The sequence below is a fragment of the Mus caroli genome, unplaced genomic scaffold, assembly GCF_978045245.1.
Source record: "Mus caroli unplaced genomic scaffold, Mus_caroli_1 scaffold_17, whole genome shotgun sequence".
Taxonomy (NCBI): Eukaryota; Metazoa; Chordata; class Mammalia; order Rodentia; family Muridae; genus Mus; species Mus caroli.
Window position 1 is genome coordinate 21,608,306 of NW_028227272.1, and position 18,893 is coordinate 21,627,198.

The 18,893-nt window shown below is 39.9% G+C and overlaps 1 protein-coding gene across 11 annotated transcripts in view; it reads left to right on the plus strand.

The window, feature by feature from the left end:
- Window positions 1–18,893, plus strand: part of Lpp (LIM domain containing preferred translocation partner in lipoma) — a 608,013-nt gene that overhangs the window by 263,997 nt on the left and 325,123 nt on the right. For all 11 annotated transcript variants that reach the window (XM_085832096.1, XM_085832095.1, XM_029470446.2 and 8 more), the window contains one exon: window positions 14,766–14,878. In XM_085832096.1, the coding sequence (XP_085688222.1) occupies window positions 14,766–14,878 (113 nt within the window). The remainder of the gene's footprint in view (window positions 1–14,765; window positions 14,879–18,893) is intronic.

Here is an 18,893-nt window from a genome sequence, read left to right on the forward strand (position 1 = left end):
GTATTTGCAGACTTAAGTGCCAGGAAGGGAACTGCTACCATGTCCTTGGCAAATGGACCTGGAACCAATGCTCTTAAGGATGAGACACAGGGAGACCCTTGCATGCCAAGGCTGAGCTCACTCATCTTGAGACTCGAAGGACTGCAGCTACTGTTGGAAGAATACACGGGTGCAATAAATCCACTGTGGTAAGGAATGATAGACCTTCCGAGGCCACTGGCCAAATGAAGTAAAAGGAAGGAAGGAATCCCTCACTCAGCTAAATTATGACTTTGGGCTGGTCAAACAAGTCCACTAAATTAGCAAGGTGCTTGAACTTCAGCCCAGAATACGTCATTGGATTGTGCTGTTTGTATTGTCTTCCATCACAGGACCTCCTCTGAGGGAGAAAGGTGAAGTAAATGAAATGCAAGCAGTGGCTGACTCCCTAAAGACAAAACTTGCTTTTTCCAGAGAATTTAAATATTGAAGTCTTTATTGGACATGACAAATCTTGATTCTTCGATGAATAAAATCCAATAGATTTTGGACTTTTAAAAGCTTTCCTAGTGGTTCAGGCCTTGACCATGTTTAGATGCTGGAGTGTGGTTTTTAGAGCAAGGCTTGACCATGTTCAGATGTTGGAGCGTGGTGTAGAGATCACATGGGGAGGAAGCGCCAGTTAAGCAAAAGAAATTGGGTTGCGTCTGTTTGTTTGATCACCAGATTGTGGTTGTTGTTTTGATTTGGCCGATTTATTTGATTTTGAGGGTGGAAGTCATCTCTTCTATGAGTATGTTAGATTTCCCTGTTGTGTCTTGAAAATTGTTTAAGAACAGATTGTCCTTCAGGAAACAGGTTACCAGGTAATACATAGCAGAGCCCTGGTAAAAACAGAGTTTAATTGTTTTAGAAGAATTCACTGGTGGACATTTTAAGGGGAACCAAGCATACCAGTGGTGAGGACTTCCTTTGACCATCTCTAGTCATATGTTTTTCTTTTCTGACCCTTTGCCTTTGCCCTTGAGTCTTTAGAATCACAGTATACTATGAGCTATATATTGTGCTTATTTACTTAATTACATTTTTATGCTTGAGTTTCTAAATATTTGTGAAGAAAGGTCTGATCATTAAGTTACATAAAAAAAATCACCTCATAGTAAAAAATAATGTATATTTATAGAGGACATCGGTGTTTAAAGACAGTTTAAAATTTATGTACTTTTGTTGGTAAAATCCAAGGCAATAGCTAAGGCATGTGCTGTTATTTTCACTTTGCAAAGGAGTCTAGACATAGAATTCTATTATTTTTTCAAGTGCCTGTAGCTAGTTAGTGCTTTGTCTGTGACTTACTCTACTATTATAGGGCTGTGTCTGTACTATGTCTAAGTGCCCCCACACTTGAACAAGGTAAGGGAACTCCCTTTTGTAGAGCTGTCTCACACTGTCTTCAACTGAGTCTTGAGTTAAGTTTTTGCTTTCTCTCTCCCATCCTCCCTTTCCCCACCTTCTCCCTTTGGATAGAACCTTGAGTTGCATTCTTATTAGAAAGCTACAAATGGGGTAGGAAGATTAGGGTTCTTTGCAGTCTTATATGGGAAAACCATGTCTCTGTAAACGTTATCTCAGGAAAAGCCTAGGACTGCTAAGTCTTCTGTGGAAGTTCTCAATTTTCAGATAAGGCTTTTCATAGAGTCAAGCTCCTGCATTCTCCCACACACCTTACCCTCTGACCTTTCCTCCTGTCTTGTGTGTCTGCCCCCACATGTTCCCACTGATTTTGAGACTTTTGTCCAAGCATTTTTCCTCCAAGTTGTTTAAGGACAGACTTAGGTGGCAGAGATTCAATTTGCACAAAACCAATGCATCTACACACTCATCACATATTTTCCAGCTCTTCTTGAGGAGATGCTGTGGGAATGGAATGTGTAGCTTACATGCTAAGTGCCATTAAAAATGACGTAGTGTAGTGAGGTAAATGTCTCTGTTTTTCATGCAGTGCACATGGTAATGTTCTAGATGTGTTGTGGAGAGTTAGGTGAAAGTCTTTGTCTCAGGAAGCCAAGGATATCTGTTTAGGATTGCAGGTGCTCTGCATGTTCAATAAAGGCTTGGGCTTCTCCAGCAAAAAAATATGGTAGATAAGACAGTCCTGGTGGAAAGGGATGAATGAGCCTGTCCCTGGCACCTGGAAACAAAGAGAGTTGTGTAAATCAACAGAGTGGCATGCAACTAAGTAAAGAAAAGCAATCCTACTCAATATTTCTACAACAATTTAAAATATCTAGGGCAATATTTTAGCAAGAAAATATATAATCTGTACAATGAAAGTAATAAAACTTTGATCAAAGAAACTCACAAGGACTCACAAAATTGGGACTATTCTAGGCTTATAGATTTGAAAATTAATATTGTCAAAGTGACTTTCATACCTCAGTGCCACTTCAAGATTAGTAGAATTCTCATCAAAATACAGATGCCAGTCTTAAAAAAATTTCTGTGTAACCAAATTAGCTAAAATATTCTTAATAACACACACACACACACAAATAGTGCCTGTCTTCAAAACTTACTTCCAAGCTATATCTACCCAGCAGGAAGCTACAAGCAGAAAATCTAACATATAGACCAATGGAACAGAAGAGGTACTCCAGCAGGTACTCTAGCCAAATGATGCTTCTCAGAATCATGAAGAACATCCATTGGAGCAAAGACATTGTCTTCAGGAAATGGTGCTGGAAAAAATGGATATTTTTGTATAAAGAAAACTTGGTATCTATTTCTCACTATAAATTCATAAAAAAAATCAAATAAAATTGGGTCAAAGACCTAAATATGCAACTTAAACTGTGAAACAGCTAGAGAAATCATACAGAAAACAATTCAACACATTGCTGTAAGTAAGGGTATTTTTTTCTAATGAAACCCCCAAGGCAAAGTCAACAAAAGTAAAACAGAAAAGAAAAGATAATCTCAGAATCAAGGGCAGCACAACAAAGAACATTAAATGAAGTGAGGAGCTAGATAGACAACCAGAAGAGTAAGAAGCACTGCAGCCAGGTATCTGGGAAATGATTCATAGCTGGAATACATAACACCTCAAAAGAAAGATAGGACTTTATCACTAAAAACTTGGAAAATGACTTTACTAAATATTTCTCAAAAAAAGGTGAGCAAATAGTCAACAAATATACAGAATACTTTCAACCTCACTCACTACTAGGGAAATACATGTCAAAGCAACCGTGAGCTACTATATGACCTGTTAAAATAGCTATGAGAGAGGAGCAGTAATGGGTGATAGTGAGCTTGCAGCAAAGCTCAAGTTTTCCAGTGTGTTGCTGGCAATGCATACACACACCTGAGCAAGACCTTGTTGTGGCTTCCTCAAACTAAAAAAATGACCCAGAGATCTCATTAGTGAGTATATTACCACAGATAAAGAAATAGTTACATCAAGGAGATATCTAAACTCACATGTTTATTATAGCATATTAACACCTTTCAAGATTCGGACACAATGAAAGTGTCTGTCAGTGTGAGAATGGATGGAAATGCACTGTGCATGAATAGGTATGTAAAGAATGAAACATTGGCAGCAATATGGTTGCAGGATAGGCTCAGCAAAGATACAATAATGCACATATATGCTCTTACTCATTTGTAACAACTAAAATAAAGTACTCTCATAGAAAATGCAGTGGAATGGGCTCATCTGATTATAGAAAGGGTCCTGTGGAGAGGAGAAGCTGAGAGTTGAGGGTCAGCTGAAGGGGTTTGCAGCCCCATTGGAGGAACAACAACAATATGAACAATCAGTACCCCAGAGCTCCCTGGGATTAAACTACTAACAAAAGAAAACACCTGGCTGAAGGTCACTCCTTCAGGTGGGTCTCATGGCTCTACTTGCATATGTAGCAGAGGATAGCCTAGTCATCAATGGGAGTACATCAATTGGGGTACATTCACACACACACACACACACACACACACACACACATACACACACACACACACACACACACACACACACACACACACACATATATATATATATATACCCAAAGCAATAACATGAATTAGAGAAGATGTTTGCATCCAAAAGATATTAATTGATCAGTGTATCTGGGGTGGCAGGGACTATAACACAAGTTCTTCATGTTTCTCTCTATTCTTAAAGAAGGTTCATCTAGCTGGAGAGTTTCTTCTTTCCAGAATGTGAACCTACCAAATCTCTGGGAACTCCAAACAAGGCTTGTCACAAGCTTCCAATATTCCTCTAAACTCCAGCTTGATGGCCAGAGGAACTGCTGGCTGCCAGTGTGAGGCTTGTTTCTGCACTGTCTGTTTTATCCATTAGAACATGTATGCTTTCCCTTGGTTGGTTACATTACCATAGTCTTGTGAAATCAGGGAGCGCAGTCCTCCTGCCTTGCCCTCCTTTTTAAAGATTGCTTGGTTATGCTTATGGGGTGGAGTGTCAGGATGTTTTCAGTTTGCCAACTCCATAGATAGTGCTTTGAAAATACTAGCTTGGGAAAAATGGAAACGACTTAGAGTCCATGCCTTTTGTCTAAATATGAGATAACACATTAAGAATACTGTTTTGGTAGCAGTAGAGGTGAAAAATAGTGAATGAAGTTTTCAAAAGAGGGTAATTTGATGTGGCTTCCTTGTATTCAGAGCAGATGGCTGGAACAAAGAAGATAGGCATTTTTCAGTGTTTGATGGGAGGAAATGGCAATGGAGTAAACAGAAAGACAGAGGACATGGAATGAGGCCAGCAGGTCTGCAGCTAGCATAGCTAAGTCTGGTTTGTTGAGTCCTGGGCTGTAAATCCAGTCTGTGGTACTCAGCTGATGATTGAGTACATGGAACATACATGGGACAGGATCATTGAGTTCCATGATAACATCAGAGTCAGTGCTGCCTGGAAGTGGCATATTCACTTAGTTTCCTTTTTCTGGTACCCAGTTATGGTTACCATGGCGGCAGTGATACAATCAGAGGAAAGTGGTTGCGGAAAGTGGCAAAAATGACCTGGTTAAAGACAGTTTCGGGAACCTTCTGCAGCCTAGTGAGGCTTACAGAAACCCTGCTGGATGGTTGTGGACTTGTGTTTGAGTTTGAAGCGACTGTTCTTACCATGGTTGGAAATCCTTTGCCTTCATCTTGCTGAGCCTAATGTTCCTGTTCTCCAGCTGAGAGAGACTAATTCACCACCTTGTGTTGTAAACACTCACTCATTTTAACTGATTACACCTCCAATGATTCTCAAATCACTAAAATTACTAATTGCTATTCCTTACACATCAAAGAGTGAATCCTGAATAATTAACCCCAAATAAAATTAGATGAATTGGCCCTTTTAATTAGAGTCCCTGCTGCTGTTTGTTCTGAGCTTCCTTTTCTTACTGTTAAGAGACTTTTAGAATGATTAAAACTGTTTAAGGCTTAAACAGCCAGTGACCTTTTAATACAATATAAATCCATGAAAGCAATATTTCAGCTAGCAGGTGGTGAAGTAAATTTTTAGAGCAAGTACCTGTCAGCTCCAGTATTCCTGTGGGGGTAAATGCATGCCAAAAAACAACCACCTTGAAATGAAATGAGTGTCTCTATTTGATTATTTTTATAGCATTTATGCATTTGCTAAGCTTCAGGCTTGATGAAATAAATGGCAGGGTTGAAGGAGAGTGAGTAATGGCTGGCATCATTTTATATAAATAGTAACAAGAATTTCTCAGCAAGAAGAACTTCAAGTGCGTAGAAGATGAAGACTGGAGAAATTGCAGAAGGCTCCTAGGCACGCAGCCATTTATGTCTGGGTTTCCTGAAACAGAGGAAGAGACAGCAGCATGGAGAAGTGGAGTGCTGTGGGACTTCTGGGCCTTGGTTATGGACACGGATTCCCAGCGTTTCCATGCCGCATCCAGACTGCAGATATTTCCCATGTTCCTTTCTTCTCCATGGACTCCGGGTTGTTCTTTTTCAGCCTTCAAGAGTTGTAAGAGGGGGCAGTTCTTCAAAACTCCCCAGATATCTCAATTCTTCATCTCAAATCTGCTATGGAGCCTTCTAAACTCTGTCCTATGCTTTGAGCTAAGGAGATTCTGAGTCAGAATATATATTCTATACCATTTGACTACTGGTAGCCAGATTTTCTACACTAGAAGGAAATTCTCTATAACCTGGTGTATAATTGGGTTAATTTAATTACTTTTTTCTTTATAATTTAAAAGTAAACTTTAGCTTTTGATTGGGAAACAATTGAAGGTTTTACAGAAACACCGACAAACTAATTTCAAGGACTCTTTTTTTCTGTTTTTAAACTTAGCCTACCCAAATATTTGCAACTTGTATGATCAGAGTAGGGCTACATAACACAAGAAATTAGCCAATGCAACTTAATAACATGTAGAATTTTTTCAGACGTGATCAGGTGCCATCTTAATATGTGCCCTTTGATCTCAATTTATGTTGAGAATTGGCTTTTGTCCAATGTTTCTTCCTATTTCTAATCTCAGATAATTTTTCATGGTGATCAGTGATGCTTACCTGGAAATAGCACTCAGATTCTCCCAGGATACTTTGTGAAGTCCTTTTTTTGCTCCCTAAGCAAAGGTTCTGGCTTCAGAATTACAGCGTCGCATCTTCTATTCTGTGTGGTAGATGGCAATGTGTGTTGGATCCCAGGCGATTCTTCATTAATGTATTCTTATTCTCAGAACCAAATCAGTAACATATGTATATGTGTGCATTAGTTAGTGTCTATTTTTACATAAAACATCATGACCCAAAGCACTCTGGGAATGAAAGGTTTGTTTCATTTATACCTCTATACAAAGTCCATCAGTGAAGGAAGTCAGGGCAAACACTGAAGCTGATTAGAATAAGCCTGGAGGCAGAACTGCTTCGGGCTCTGTCAGGGAGCTATTTCCTGCTTTGTTCCTTCGGGCTCCCTCAGTGTGCTTTCTTATGTGCCCCTTGTACCTCAGGACAACCTTCCCAGGGGCAACATCTCACACAGTGGGCTCAGCTCTGCTCTCCCAGTCATGAATCCATCAAGAAATAGCTCTAGATGCTCCTTCCTTTCGTCACAGCTCCAATCTAGAGACTGCCATACCCAGGGATCCACCCCATAATCAGCTTCCAAACGCTGACACCATTGCATACACTAGCAAGATTTTGCTGAAAGGACCCTGATATAGCTGTCTCTTGTGAGACTATGCCCGGGCCTAGCAAACACAGAAGTGGATGCTCACAGTCAGCTAGTGGATGGATCACAGGGCTCCCAATGGAGGAGCTGGAGAAAGTACCCAAGGAGCTAAAGGGACCTGCAACCCTATAGGTGGTACAACATTATGAACTAACCAGTACCCCGGAGCTCTTGACTCTAGCTGCATATGTATCAAAAGATGGCCTAGTTGGCCATCACTGGAAAGAGAGGCCCATTGGACTTGCAAACTTTATATGCCCCAGTACAGGGGAACGCCAGGGCCAAAGAAAAAAAAAAAGGGGAATGGGTGGGTAGGGAAATGGGGGAGAGGGGGGAGGGTATGGGGGACTTTTGGGATAGCATTGGAAATGTAATTGAGGAAAATACGTAATAAAATATAGTAAAAAAAAAACAAAAAAACAAAAGAAATAGCTCTACAGCCAGGCTGATAGGCCAATTTTACTATCACATTTTCTTTTTACCAGTTGCGGTTCCCTCTTCCTAGGTTACTCTGGCTTCTTGTCGAGCTGACAAAAACAAACAATAAACAAAAACAAACCCCAAACCTCCAGACAGTACAACATGTAAAGAAGGGTGCCTGTGGGTATGGAGGGACAGATAGAAAAGAGATGAAGAGCCTGAACAGAGGAGGATGACAACAACCGTGTGCAGGAAAATAACAGGACTTACAAAGAGGAGTGGTCCTCTACTCTTAAGTCTACCAGCGAGTTTTCCTTTTTAATGGCAATATGTGTGTAAAAATAGAGTAAAGAGTGAAATTATAAGATCCGGTACAAAGCTTTGCAGTGTCCTTTTGGAATGGCTGCTTTAACTGAATAGGACTTCATTGACCTGTCTGCTCTTTGGGTAAAATGTGATAGGTGGTGCTTTTTATTCACTCCCTTTCATACAGTAAAGTTTAAAATACAAAATTAAATAATGAAGTGTCAAGTTAGATTGCTTCCACATCTGGAGCACTGATGTTTCGGTAAAATTCCTAGATCAGTAGAACTTTCTGGACACCCATTGATCATGGGTGTTTTTGCAAGTCTATTCACAGATCTTTGATTATTGAAGAAAAATCCAGAGCAAATGCAGATGTTTACAACCCTTCTGGAGGATGAAATACCCTCAGACCAGAAAGTAATTTAGGGTTCCGGACTTGCCATTATACTTGGCAGACAGGCTCGGTAATTTAAATTGTAAACAATCAGAAAGAAGTTAATGAACAACAGCAACAGCAGCAGTAAAAACAGAACCGATAGGGCCATTAAAACTGAAGTCCTTTGCTGCTTGCTCACCAGGACCATAACCCCTGAACCTCTCATGTTAGTCTGCTAGGCACAAGTTTTGCTATACCTTACATTAATAATTAGAATGGACAAAACTTGACTATAGACAATCACATTATTTCACAGTTCATTTGAGTTTATATTAAATATGCATGTACAATTTCTACATTCACTATAGGGAGTACGCAGTAAAAAAATAAGCTCATGATAAATTATTCATAAAACAGGATGTAGGGCTGCAGCCATCTCCTACCTGGCCCAGAAGGGAAAGCCAATAGATAGGAAGTAAAACTGGGAGCAGAACTTGTGCAATTGTGGTTCTCAGTACCTGGTCTTTGTTGATGAGGATGGCAAACACAGGATCAACAGAGCTACAACTCTCTCATTACCCATGGAAGCACTATGTGGAGGACCCGCTGTTGCGCAGGCTCCATGGCTGTCCTTGAAGAGAAGTCAACTTCTGCCTGGCATGGCCACTACTGGTCATCTTCAAATGGGTGGGATAGTTTGGCAAGATTCATTCAGTACAGTAATATTCACTTGCCAGTTTCTGAGTTATAAATTAAGATTTTTGTTGTTGCATTATTGTTTTCGTCTTTTGATATTGGGTTGATTTTTATCCATAACGACTTTAAAATTTTTATTTCACACTGAGAATGTTCACGTTTTAGTATTGGGGCTGAGGGTGTCTCAGTAACTGGTAGAAGACTAACACATCCAATTGAACCTGTTGGCCTGTTTACTTTTTTTGTTAATGTTCATGGACATGGTTGCTGTTTGGATCGCAGTTTGCTCTGTTTTTGTGAGACAGGAAGCACCTGGGACATTTTCGAGTGCATGCGACTCTAGTCTACTTTTCAGAAGCATGTTCTTCTTCACCGTGTGGATCATGTGGAATCTGTTCTGTGTTTTCTCCTGAGAACTGGAATCTTTACAGCACGGTGCTATGTGATAGAGATGTGGGATATGCTCCATCAGCCATGGTACAGCGGGGTCTACCTCTGTGTGGAGAAGTTATCTGTGAGTTTAGGAAGAGTTCTGATGAAGTTAGTGTAGTCCCAGAATTCAGTATTAGCTAAATATGGAGAGAGACTGTCCAATTTAAAAGTGGGGAGACGTCATCTTTTTCAAAGATAATAAGTCTTCTTGCTTTTAATCTGAGAATCTCAAAGAGCATTTTGAGCTAAGTTATTTAGAAAGATGACTGCACATTACATTTTAGCTTGGGTAAATATAGGGATGCATTAAAATTAAACTCTGGGTTTGAGTAGATTCTGCGATTCATTTCAAAGTATCTTCCTTCTGATTCTTAAAAATGGCAAAGTTACAGTTCATATTTATTGCATAGAATTAAAGATAAACAGAGAGAAGAGAAAGCAGCATTTGTTGTGTCATAAACTCTGGGTAACCTCTGGTAACATCTAGCCATGTAGAAAGCATCGTGCTGTTCGGAGCCTGGCCTTCATCTCCTCTACTTGGTAATATACTGGTTCTTCCTATCCTGCCCCCAGATATTCTGTGACTCACTCCCTTACTCCATTTACATTTTTGCCCAAATGCCACCCTGGTGGGGTATTTCTCAATCCTGTTCTTTAAAACTGCAACACCCTGCTACCATCCCAGCTATTCCCCTTCCTTCCTCTGCCATTTCTCCTCCGTATGTATTGCTACTTGACATTCAACTCATATTATCTGTTTATTTCTTAATCATTCTTCTTTTCCTGCTCCAGTGCAGGTTTTACAGGGGGCAACATTTCCATTTGTTTTGTGCATTTACCTGTTTGTGCCTTTATATGGCAGAGCCTAGAGAAATGACTTATGTACAGAGGACACTGAGTAAATAATAGATGACAGAAACAGAAGACACCATCAGCTGGGTGGCTTTCCGGGTTTCCAGTGTGGGAGCAACTGCAGTCTCTGTGTAAGCAGTGCTATACTGAGGAGCATTATTAAAATATTGAATGTGAATATTTCATAATTAAAGCCTATAAGTACAATTGAGGATTTGATACCATTTGCCATATTTTTTAAAGGGACCTGCCTACTAGGATCACATAGAGCTCTTTACCTGCTTATTTTCACATGATATTTCCAGTTGGTGGATGGTGTTTATAAGTCCTCATATGATGATGTTGAATGTGTATTTTTGATCCATACATATGTGAGGGAAAGAACAAAGCAGGGTAATTCGCACCTCTATCACCTCAGACACATTTTCATTAGTTATTTTAACCCTAGTGTTTTCTTAAAAATAACACTGTCTGGTAGAGTTCTAAGTACAGTCCCAATTAGTAATTTAGTTAGGTGAAGAAAATGAAGATTGAAGGATAGAATATAAATTTTTCTAATATCTTGCCATGTTTGTCTACGTGTCCACATTTTAGATTGCCCAGATAGCAACTAAAAGAACTTTAGTCAGTGTCACATATCTCCTCATTCATGGTGAAGGTAGGTTCTTCAGGAGAGGGATTGGTGTTATTTTCATGACAATGAAGACAAGACAGCCAGCACTGGCCATGAATGGCCTTGAGAGTGAACACTCCCCAGTGAGTTCTCACACAGGGAGAACATGAATTCAGGCTCTGCATATTAAGGGTTCTGTGACAGTCTTTGTGTGGGTCTCTGACTATTCTTAGGTATTGTGCACATGTCACATCCTGTCCCCTCTCCACGTAATTGCATTTCAGGAGCCACCACACTCCATGAACCTTGCAAAATCTGGTGTGTTCTGTTATGTGGCCTTGAGAAGAATCTTCCAGGCTAATAGTATCCAGTCAGACCTAGAAACCAGACACTGTATTAAGTCTGAAAAAAGAGATTGAAGAAAACACTGCTGTATATACTTCTTTCTGGGACTGAGATTCACGAAACATAATGGTCCACACAGGGCACTGAGGGAGGAACATCACACTCTCAAGCCCACAGATGGAGACCATGTTACAAAGAAGAGGGAGGGAGAGAGGGAAGACTGAGATTCACATAGGAGTATCTGGATCGATGAGCCTGGCAAACTCCCCTTGTCAGTTAAAAGACAGGAGCTGGATAGAGTGAGGAAAAGCTTCATTACTTAGAGAAGCCACACATTGCTAGCTTTAGTTTTGAACAGAGGTGTTCATAAGTTGAAAAGGCTGAGAAGGTCATTGAATGGATGAGAAAGGTTTATTTTCTTGGCCTCTCACATCACAGCACTTTGTGGTGGTTTCAAGGCACTGCTCAGCTAAATATCTGATGAAGACATAGGTCCCTCATACCAGTTCATTTCATGGGCTCACCCGATGAGGATGCCCACCAGCTCCTTCCTTCCACTCTCAGATGCATGTGCGCCCACTGTCACTGTGGCATTCAGAGGTGCTTCCTGTCTCCTAAAGAAGTTGAAACAAATTTAAGAGCCCTTGGAGAGCAAAGGAGAAGGAGCTAGGTGCCCCCTTTCCCCAGTTTGAAGTAAGAGGGAAAGCATTAATGATTGCAGCAGTGAAAAGAGAAGACTGTTATATTCTTGCCTCCAAGTCTGCTCTCTACTGGCACAGTTCAGCTTCTTAAAGGCCGCTTACCATTTTTTCACCCTCTAAGGAATTTATTGCCATCATCTCTGTGATAACATACATTTTGTAGGTTTATCACACATCTATCATTGAGTATGTTTTTCTGTTGGATGTTCATCTATACATCAGAATTATGGAATACAGATGATGACAAAGAGTTGTGCAGGTTCTTCATTCCAGTTCCTGTAGCTAGTTCATTTCTCCTCCAGAGCATTCCCCTTCCAGTACCTCCCCCTGTCGTGCCCACCCCATTGCTGCATTAGCATGCGAGTCCCAGTATAGGATGTAGGAACTGAAACCAAGATGATTGAACTTAGTGAACAGAACCCTTGGTTGTAGTCAGTGGTTGATGGTTAAGAGGTTAACAGCTGGCTTCTTAAGAACCTACATCATCTTCCTTAGAATTAGGTTCTTTGTTGTTTTCACATTATTTCTTTGTTAAAGAAGTCAGTTTTTCTTTCTCTTTAATCCTTCTGGGGTTACCACCAGCCTGTGCGTCTCTTTAAGTTCTTATAGACAAACAGGATAAAGGAGAATGTACTTAGAAAGGACCTCAGAGACAGAGTTGTACCTTTATTTTTAAAATTATTTCTGTGATATTTTGGTCTACTCATATGTATGTTATGGGCCATTTTAGTCACCCTATATGATAGGAATACCAAGAGCTCAGGCAGGTTTGAGAATGTCTGATGGTCTGATAATTTGAAATGCCACATAGAATCTGGTCAATTACACAGTCCCCGTCCATACTGCCTTATAGAGGGTGGGAGAAGACAGAGTGAACGCTAGAATCTAAACTTAGATTGTGAACAACAACCTAGTCATGACTTCATGGCTCGATACTTTGTGCACTAATTTTTTTCATTCCCTCTGATTTAAGGTAGAAGAGCACTCTGTTGCAGTGCATTTTCCTTAAGAGTTAATGAATACTTTCCATGAGCTGTGTAGCCACCCCAGCATTTCTCCATTTTAGCTGCATGTGGAGTCCCCTAGATCAAAGAAACACTGATGCCACTCATTTATTCCAATCCCCAGGATTCTCATCCAATCAAATCCAGAGGAGGTATTTTGGACAGCCATCTGTTTGATGGCTTTCTTACAGATTCCAGTGTGTGGACAAGGGATAGTGAAGGGATAGTTTTAAATTATAATGCTAAAATGGTAAGGAAAGACTTAGAGACATAAGAAATCCCTATGCAACGGGAGTTTGGAACCTTTCAAATCCTGGGGTTCTCCAAAGGATGGAAGGTACTTTGCCGAACTCAGTGAAACTTGAACTATGTTCCAGGAGTCAATGCCACTGAAGTTACCTGGGCTTTTTAGAAGCACAAATCATTGGTCCTTCCTTAGAACTACTACATTAAATGTCTTTGGAAGTGCCAGCCAGAGGTATGAATTTTATAACTCCTCTCTGAGATCCTGATGGATTGTGAACATGGACCAGAATTTGAGCAAGGTTATTTCATGACTTGGGGTTGGGGGTGATGATAGCCTGGTAAAACTGAATGGCTCTAGAGACACTGTCCTTGGCTGTTGTGGCAGGGGTTAGATTTGACAGTTCATAGCTATTCCTCCCAGTGTAGCAACACCACCAGGTGTTTCAGAGCCCAATAGGCTACCATCATTCACAGGATACACCTTTGCAGTTTTAGACTTTCTTTCCTCTGAGATACCCAAGTTGTTACATTTTTTTATATTATTCAAAAGTTAATAATTTGCTCATGGAATCTGATTCTTATAGCTTGGTGCCATGGTGACAGGCGAGGAAGAACCACTTACATGTAAAGAGTACTTCTAGATGAAACATCAAAACTACATGTTTAAAGGGAGAACCAACTGCCTTGTAAAATGGTAAAAAACAAAAACAAAAACAAACAAAACAAAATCAATCCAGTGTTTTATTTCCTAGTATATCTGAGTTTTAAACAATTTTAAATATTTTATAATATAGTCATACAGATTTATATGTTTGCTTCCCACATCAGTGGTTACATATGGTAGTAACCTGAGCCTTCTCGATGACTGTGTTGTACTTAGATATCTAGATCATCTAGTTTCTGTTCAAGTGTCCCCTAATCTGTTCTCTGGCCATGAATATACACAGTGAAAGCTGACGTCACACTTAGTTGTTTAAGACCTTGCTAGTTCTCCTGACACTCAGTGTTATTTGGTTTTTTATGTTATTTGCTATGTTGTCGATGTTTATATTCAACATGACTTGTGTGCACATATTCTCCTGCTTACTGCCTGGAATGGGCTTGCTGCTCAGGTCATACTGTCCAAGGTGATGCTAGTACAGCCCCCCTTTTCCCTACCTGGATGTAAGCTTTAATTTATGTTAATTTCCAAAAATGTGTCCTCATAAAACGAACCTATTACCCTTACATGTATACAAATCTTTTCTTCTTCTACTTGATTAGGATTTTATTAATGCCATTTATCAATTCTAATAAAATTCAGTATTTATAATTATTATTCTAAGAAGTCCTTTGCCTCTGTTTAATGTACTTGACCTCTCTATATGCTAACTTTAAATTATGAAATCTGGTCTTTTATCCTATGAAAGCTAAGGCTAACAATTAAACCAACATTATCTAAGTAAGGGAAATTTTCTATATAACTCAAACAAGTGGGTCTAAAACATTGACAATAAATTGCCAGCAAATGTATCTTTTAAAGAGTTCTATAAAGTCTCAGACGTGTTAACCTCTCATATGTGTTCCCTTTCTGTAGGTGATTTTCTCCCACCGCCACCTCCACCTCTAGAGGATCCTGGTACCATTCCACCTGGTCCCGGACACTTCCCTCCTCCTCCACCACTGGATGAAGGGGCTTTCAAAGTGCAGGTAAGAGCAGACTCACAGGGACTTAGAGTTCTTTAATGCAAAGGGCCCAAGCCACCTGTGTCAGAGTCCTGTTGGCTTACACTTTGAAGTGCTGGACTATTTTTACCTACCAATTTCATTTTAAAACTGAAGTTGATTTTTTTTTCTTTTATGAAATACTGTTTGAGAAGTCCACTTTTTTTTTTTGTTGAATAAAGCCAGGCCTTTAAAAAATATCTTTTCTTTCTACATTTAAGCTACGGAATCTATATGAGAAAGAGTAATAGTTAAGTCTCTGCTTAATCAGTGTGAGCGCTGAATGGACAACAACCTGTTTTCACTAAAATAATACTAAGACTGTAGGGCCTTCTAGGTGTCTTCGATGAAGAGTATTATAGTTGTGTATCATTGATATGTAAGCATTGTGTCCTGGAGAGGACAGATTGCAAAGTAACAAACTCCAGCTCAGTGCACAAGTGACAAGAGAAGTATTTTTGCTCTGACGCAAGGTGACCTGTGACCAGCAGCTCCACTTAAGGCTGAAGACATCATGTCAGGACGGAAACATTATAACATCATAGACATTGCCATTCTTAGATAAGATAATGTTAATATAGATACACTGGAGACAACAGTCAAGAACTGGTCTTAGAGGAATGCTGATTGTCACATGAGGTAGAAGAGTGTCTGACACTTGCTTATCTCAGTGAGGCATCAGCATCTTGTGAGTTACAACACAAGCCAGATACCTTGTGTTAATGTTGGTGTCTGGTGATGTCTGTGTGCTTTATTCTGTTGTTGTTTTTGCCTTTGTGTATGTCCCCAGCTTCCCATATGGAATGTGAGGGAGGAGAAGCTATAAAGGAGAATGGCCTAGGCTCTCATCTGTTTACTTCTTTCTTTTAAAGTTTAGGTTGGGAGAGCAAAGCAGAAATTATTCATGTATTTCCCAAATAGTCTTTGTTCCTATGCAGATGTTATTTGAGCACTGGAAATCCTATAATACAAACAGCAAACATAGATTATGTGCGATGGAACTTCCAAGTAAATAGAGTACAGTCACTGCACCCCTGGCTGGGGTGTGTGCTAGGCAGGCAGGCAGGCAGGCACAGGGTGGCTTTTAAGAGTGACTTGGTAAGTAAAGCGTCATCAGGACAGTACCACTCAACAAAGGCTTACAGGAGAAAAGACATTATGAGCCAGATGCATTCCTGAAGAAGTATGTTTTCATGAGGTTTGGTCATGTTTTAATAAACTATTTTTGTTGTCTGCTTGTTTTGTGTTGTGGTATGTCTTCCTATATTGGTTAATGGGCATAATTTTAAAATTCTCCTCTGTTTTCATTCCTGGATTCTTACTAAGTCTATTGTGGAATATTTTGAATATTTGCCTTGCCAAGGTCTGCAGCATAAGAAGTAGTTGGGAACTAAGTTCGAAGTTAGTGATTGTGGGTAGATCAGTGAGTGCTGGTGATGCTCACAAATAAAAAGAAGGAAACCACACCTTAAAATATCACAGCACACCAGTGCCTCTTAAAATTCTGGTAGTGATAGCTGGGTGATAGTTTGATATTCCTGCCAAAATTGTGCAAAGCAAGTCATAGCAATGATAATATTAAGATCAATATTGATAGAATATGAAGCTGATAATAATAAAGTTGACATAGATATTAGGTGAAGCTACAACCACAGTAACAGTAGTGTCTTGTCCATTGATTCCATTGAAATGCCATCCAAACCAAGAACAGAGTGTTTTTATATTGATTGTTCCTTGCTTTACTTTGGTCTTTGTTGCATAATTTTCATTGTGAATATCTTTTATATCATTTAAAAGCTGTATTTGAGTTTATGCTTTTGTAGGGACTATGAATGTGTCTTCTTTCTTGATTTCTGTTTCAGAGAATTGGCTTTTAACATAAATAACCTTTATATGTAAATTTTATATCATGAAATTTTATTGAATCTATCTATTAATTCAATATGATTTCTACAGTTTTCGGGTTGTCTCTCTGTGTGATAACCTTGTGTCTGAAAACAGGGACAATTCATCTTCCTTCTTTCCCAGTCTAGACCCTCTTTAATTCTTGGTTTTGCCAGATTCCCCTGGTAGGACTTGCAGTTCTGTGCTGAATGGCGTCAGTGAAAGCGGCTTCCTTGTGCGGTTCACAGGGCTTTCATGAAAATGACAAAAAGTCTCTTTCTCTGAGGACTTTGTTCTGATAAATGTACTCAAGCCATGGCTTTGTTTTTGAAGAGGAAGGAAATAAACAAGAAGCCTGTTGCCATGTTGGCTTGTATTCTCTGTAAAACAGAAGGGAGGAGGATAAAAAATAAAGCAGTGTTTGCCAAATGGAAAAGGACAAATCTGGTAGGGAGAGGGTGTTGTTTTTCAGGTTCTTCCTATGACATTCTTGGTAACTTAGAAATGATGCCTTGGCCCACTCTTGGGCCATAGTGAGTTGAACTTGACAGTGGTTGACCCTGCTCCTACTGTGCAGCAGCTCACTTTAGACAGAGCTCAGGGTGGCTCAGTCTGATCACTGGGAACAATTTTGCACATTTTTCTCTCAGCTCTGGTAAAACCTCATTGTGCCAATTCCAAATCCAAACTGGTAAATGTGTGTTTTGTGTAGAAGTCTGTTTATATTTCCAGCCAGACTTTAAGCCTAGAGCCAGAAGACTGCCTACTAAGTCGGACTTTTGCAAGGCTGAAACAGACCCCCTCCATGTCATTGACTCCAACTTGATAGTCAGACTTCTAGATAATGGCACCAGCTAAAGGAATCAATTCCCAACCCTCTTTGGAAATGGGGAGACTGAGGCCTAAAGAGATATGTGTAGAGATGGTGCTTCTGATAGAACTCTCATCAGGAAGTCTCTCCTCCTGGCCATAACCCCCACCCCCACCCCAAGTTGATTGTTTTGTATGCTTGTCTTGCCCTCTCTGTAGCTAGCTTAAGGCTCCATGATGGAACTGCTAGAAACAGTTGGAGTTTTGCTTGGGTCTTTATTTTGATAAATGCTCTATACATTTTTGTACAAAAGCAAATAAATATTTAGTGTAAAGAGTTACCTTTCTTTTGAAAATGCACATTTTAATGGTAGAGATGAATCTTTGAAGACAAAAGAGAGATTTGGTTTTCTTTTCCAGAATCAATTTAACTTTTATGCCTATAAAGTTTGACCCGGCCCCTTGCTAGTTCCTTCATTCATTTGTTATTCCTCATTCAAAGGAAATTGAATACACTCCATAAGTAGACATGTTATGCTGCAGGGATGTTAGCCTTAGGACTGGGCTTTCGCAGTAGAGTGATCCAAGTGTTAAGCCTGTGACACTATCTTATCACTCTGCTCTAATTGGGTGTCAAGGTTTGCAGTTTGTCTTTTGAGCCTCATGAACAGGTGCACAGTATTGTTTATCATTTTTATGAGAGGACAGAATAGCTTTCCTTAGGTCTTTTGAAGTATGCTTTAAAGTGTCTTATATTCCTAGCAATTGGACTTATATTTTTTAGGTTTTTCTATTGTTTCAATCAGTAGAGCTTATTTAATTAATTAATAGATTAATTATGACATCCTGGGTAAAGTTTCCCCCTCACTCTTCTCCCTCTGGCTCCTCCTTTATAGTCCTCTACCCCCTCCCCTTTCCATATCTTAGTTTCTCTTCAGAAAACAGCAGGCCTCCCATATATATCAAGCAGCCATGGCATATAAAGTAGTAAGACTAGGCACCTCATCTCCTATTAAGGCTGGATAAAGCAACCCAGTAAGAGCAAAAGTTGACAAATGCAAGTAACAGAGTCAGAGACAGTCCCTGCTCCTACTGTTAGGAGTCCCAAAACAAGACCAAGCTATACAACTGTAACTTGGCCCTAGGTCAGACACATGGAGACTCCATGGTGGGTGGATTAGTTTCTGTGTGCCCCTATGAGCCTAGATTGGTAATGCTGTGAGGTTTCTTGTGTTTTCCTTTGCTCCTCTGGCTTCTGCAATCTTTCTTCCACTTTTTCCACAGGGCTTCTCTCTCTTTCTCTCTC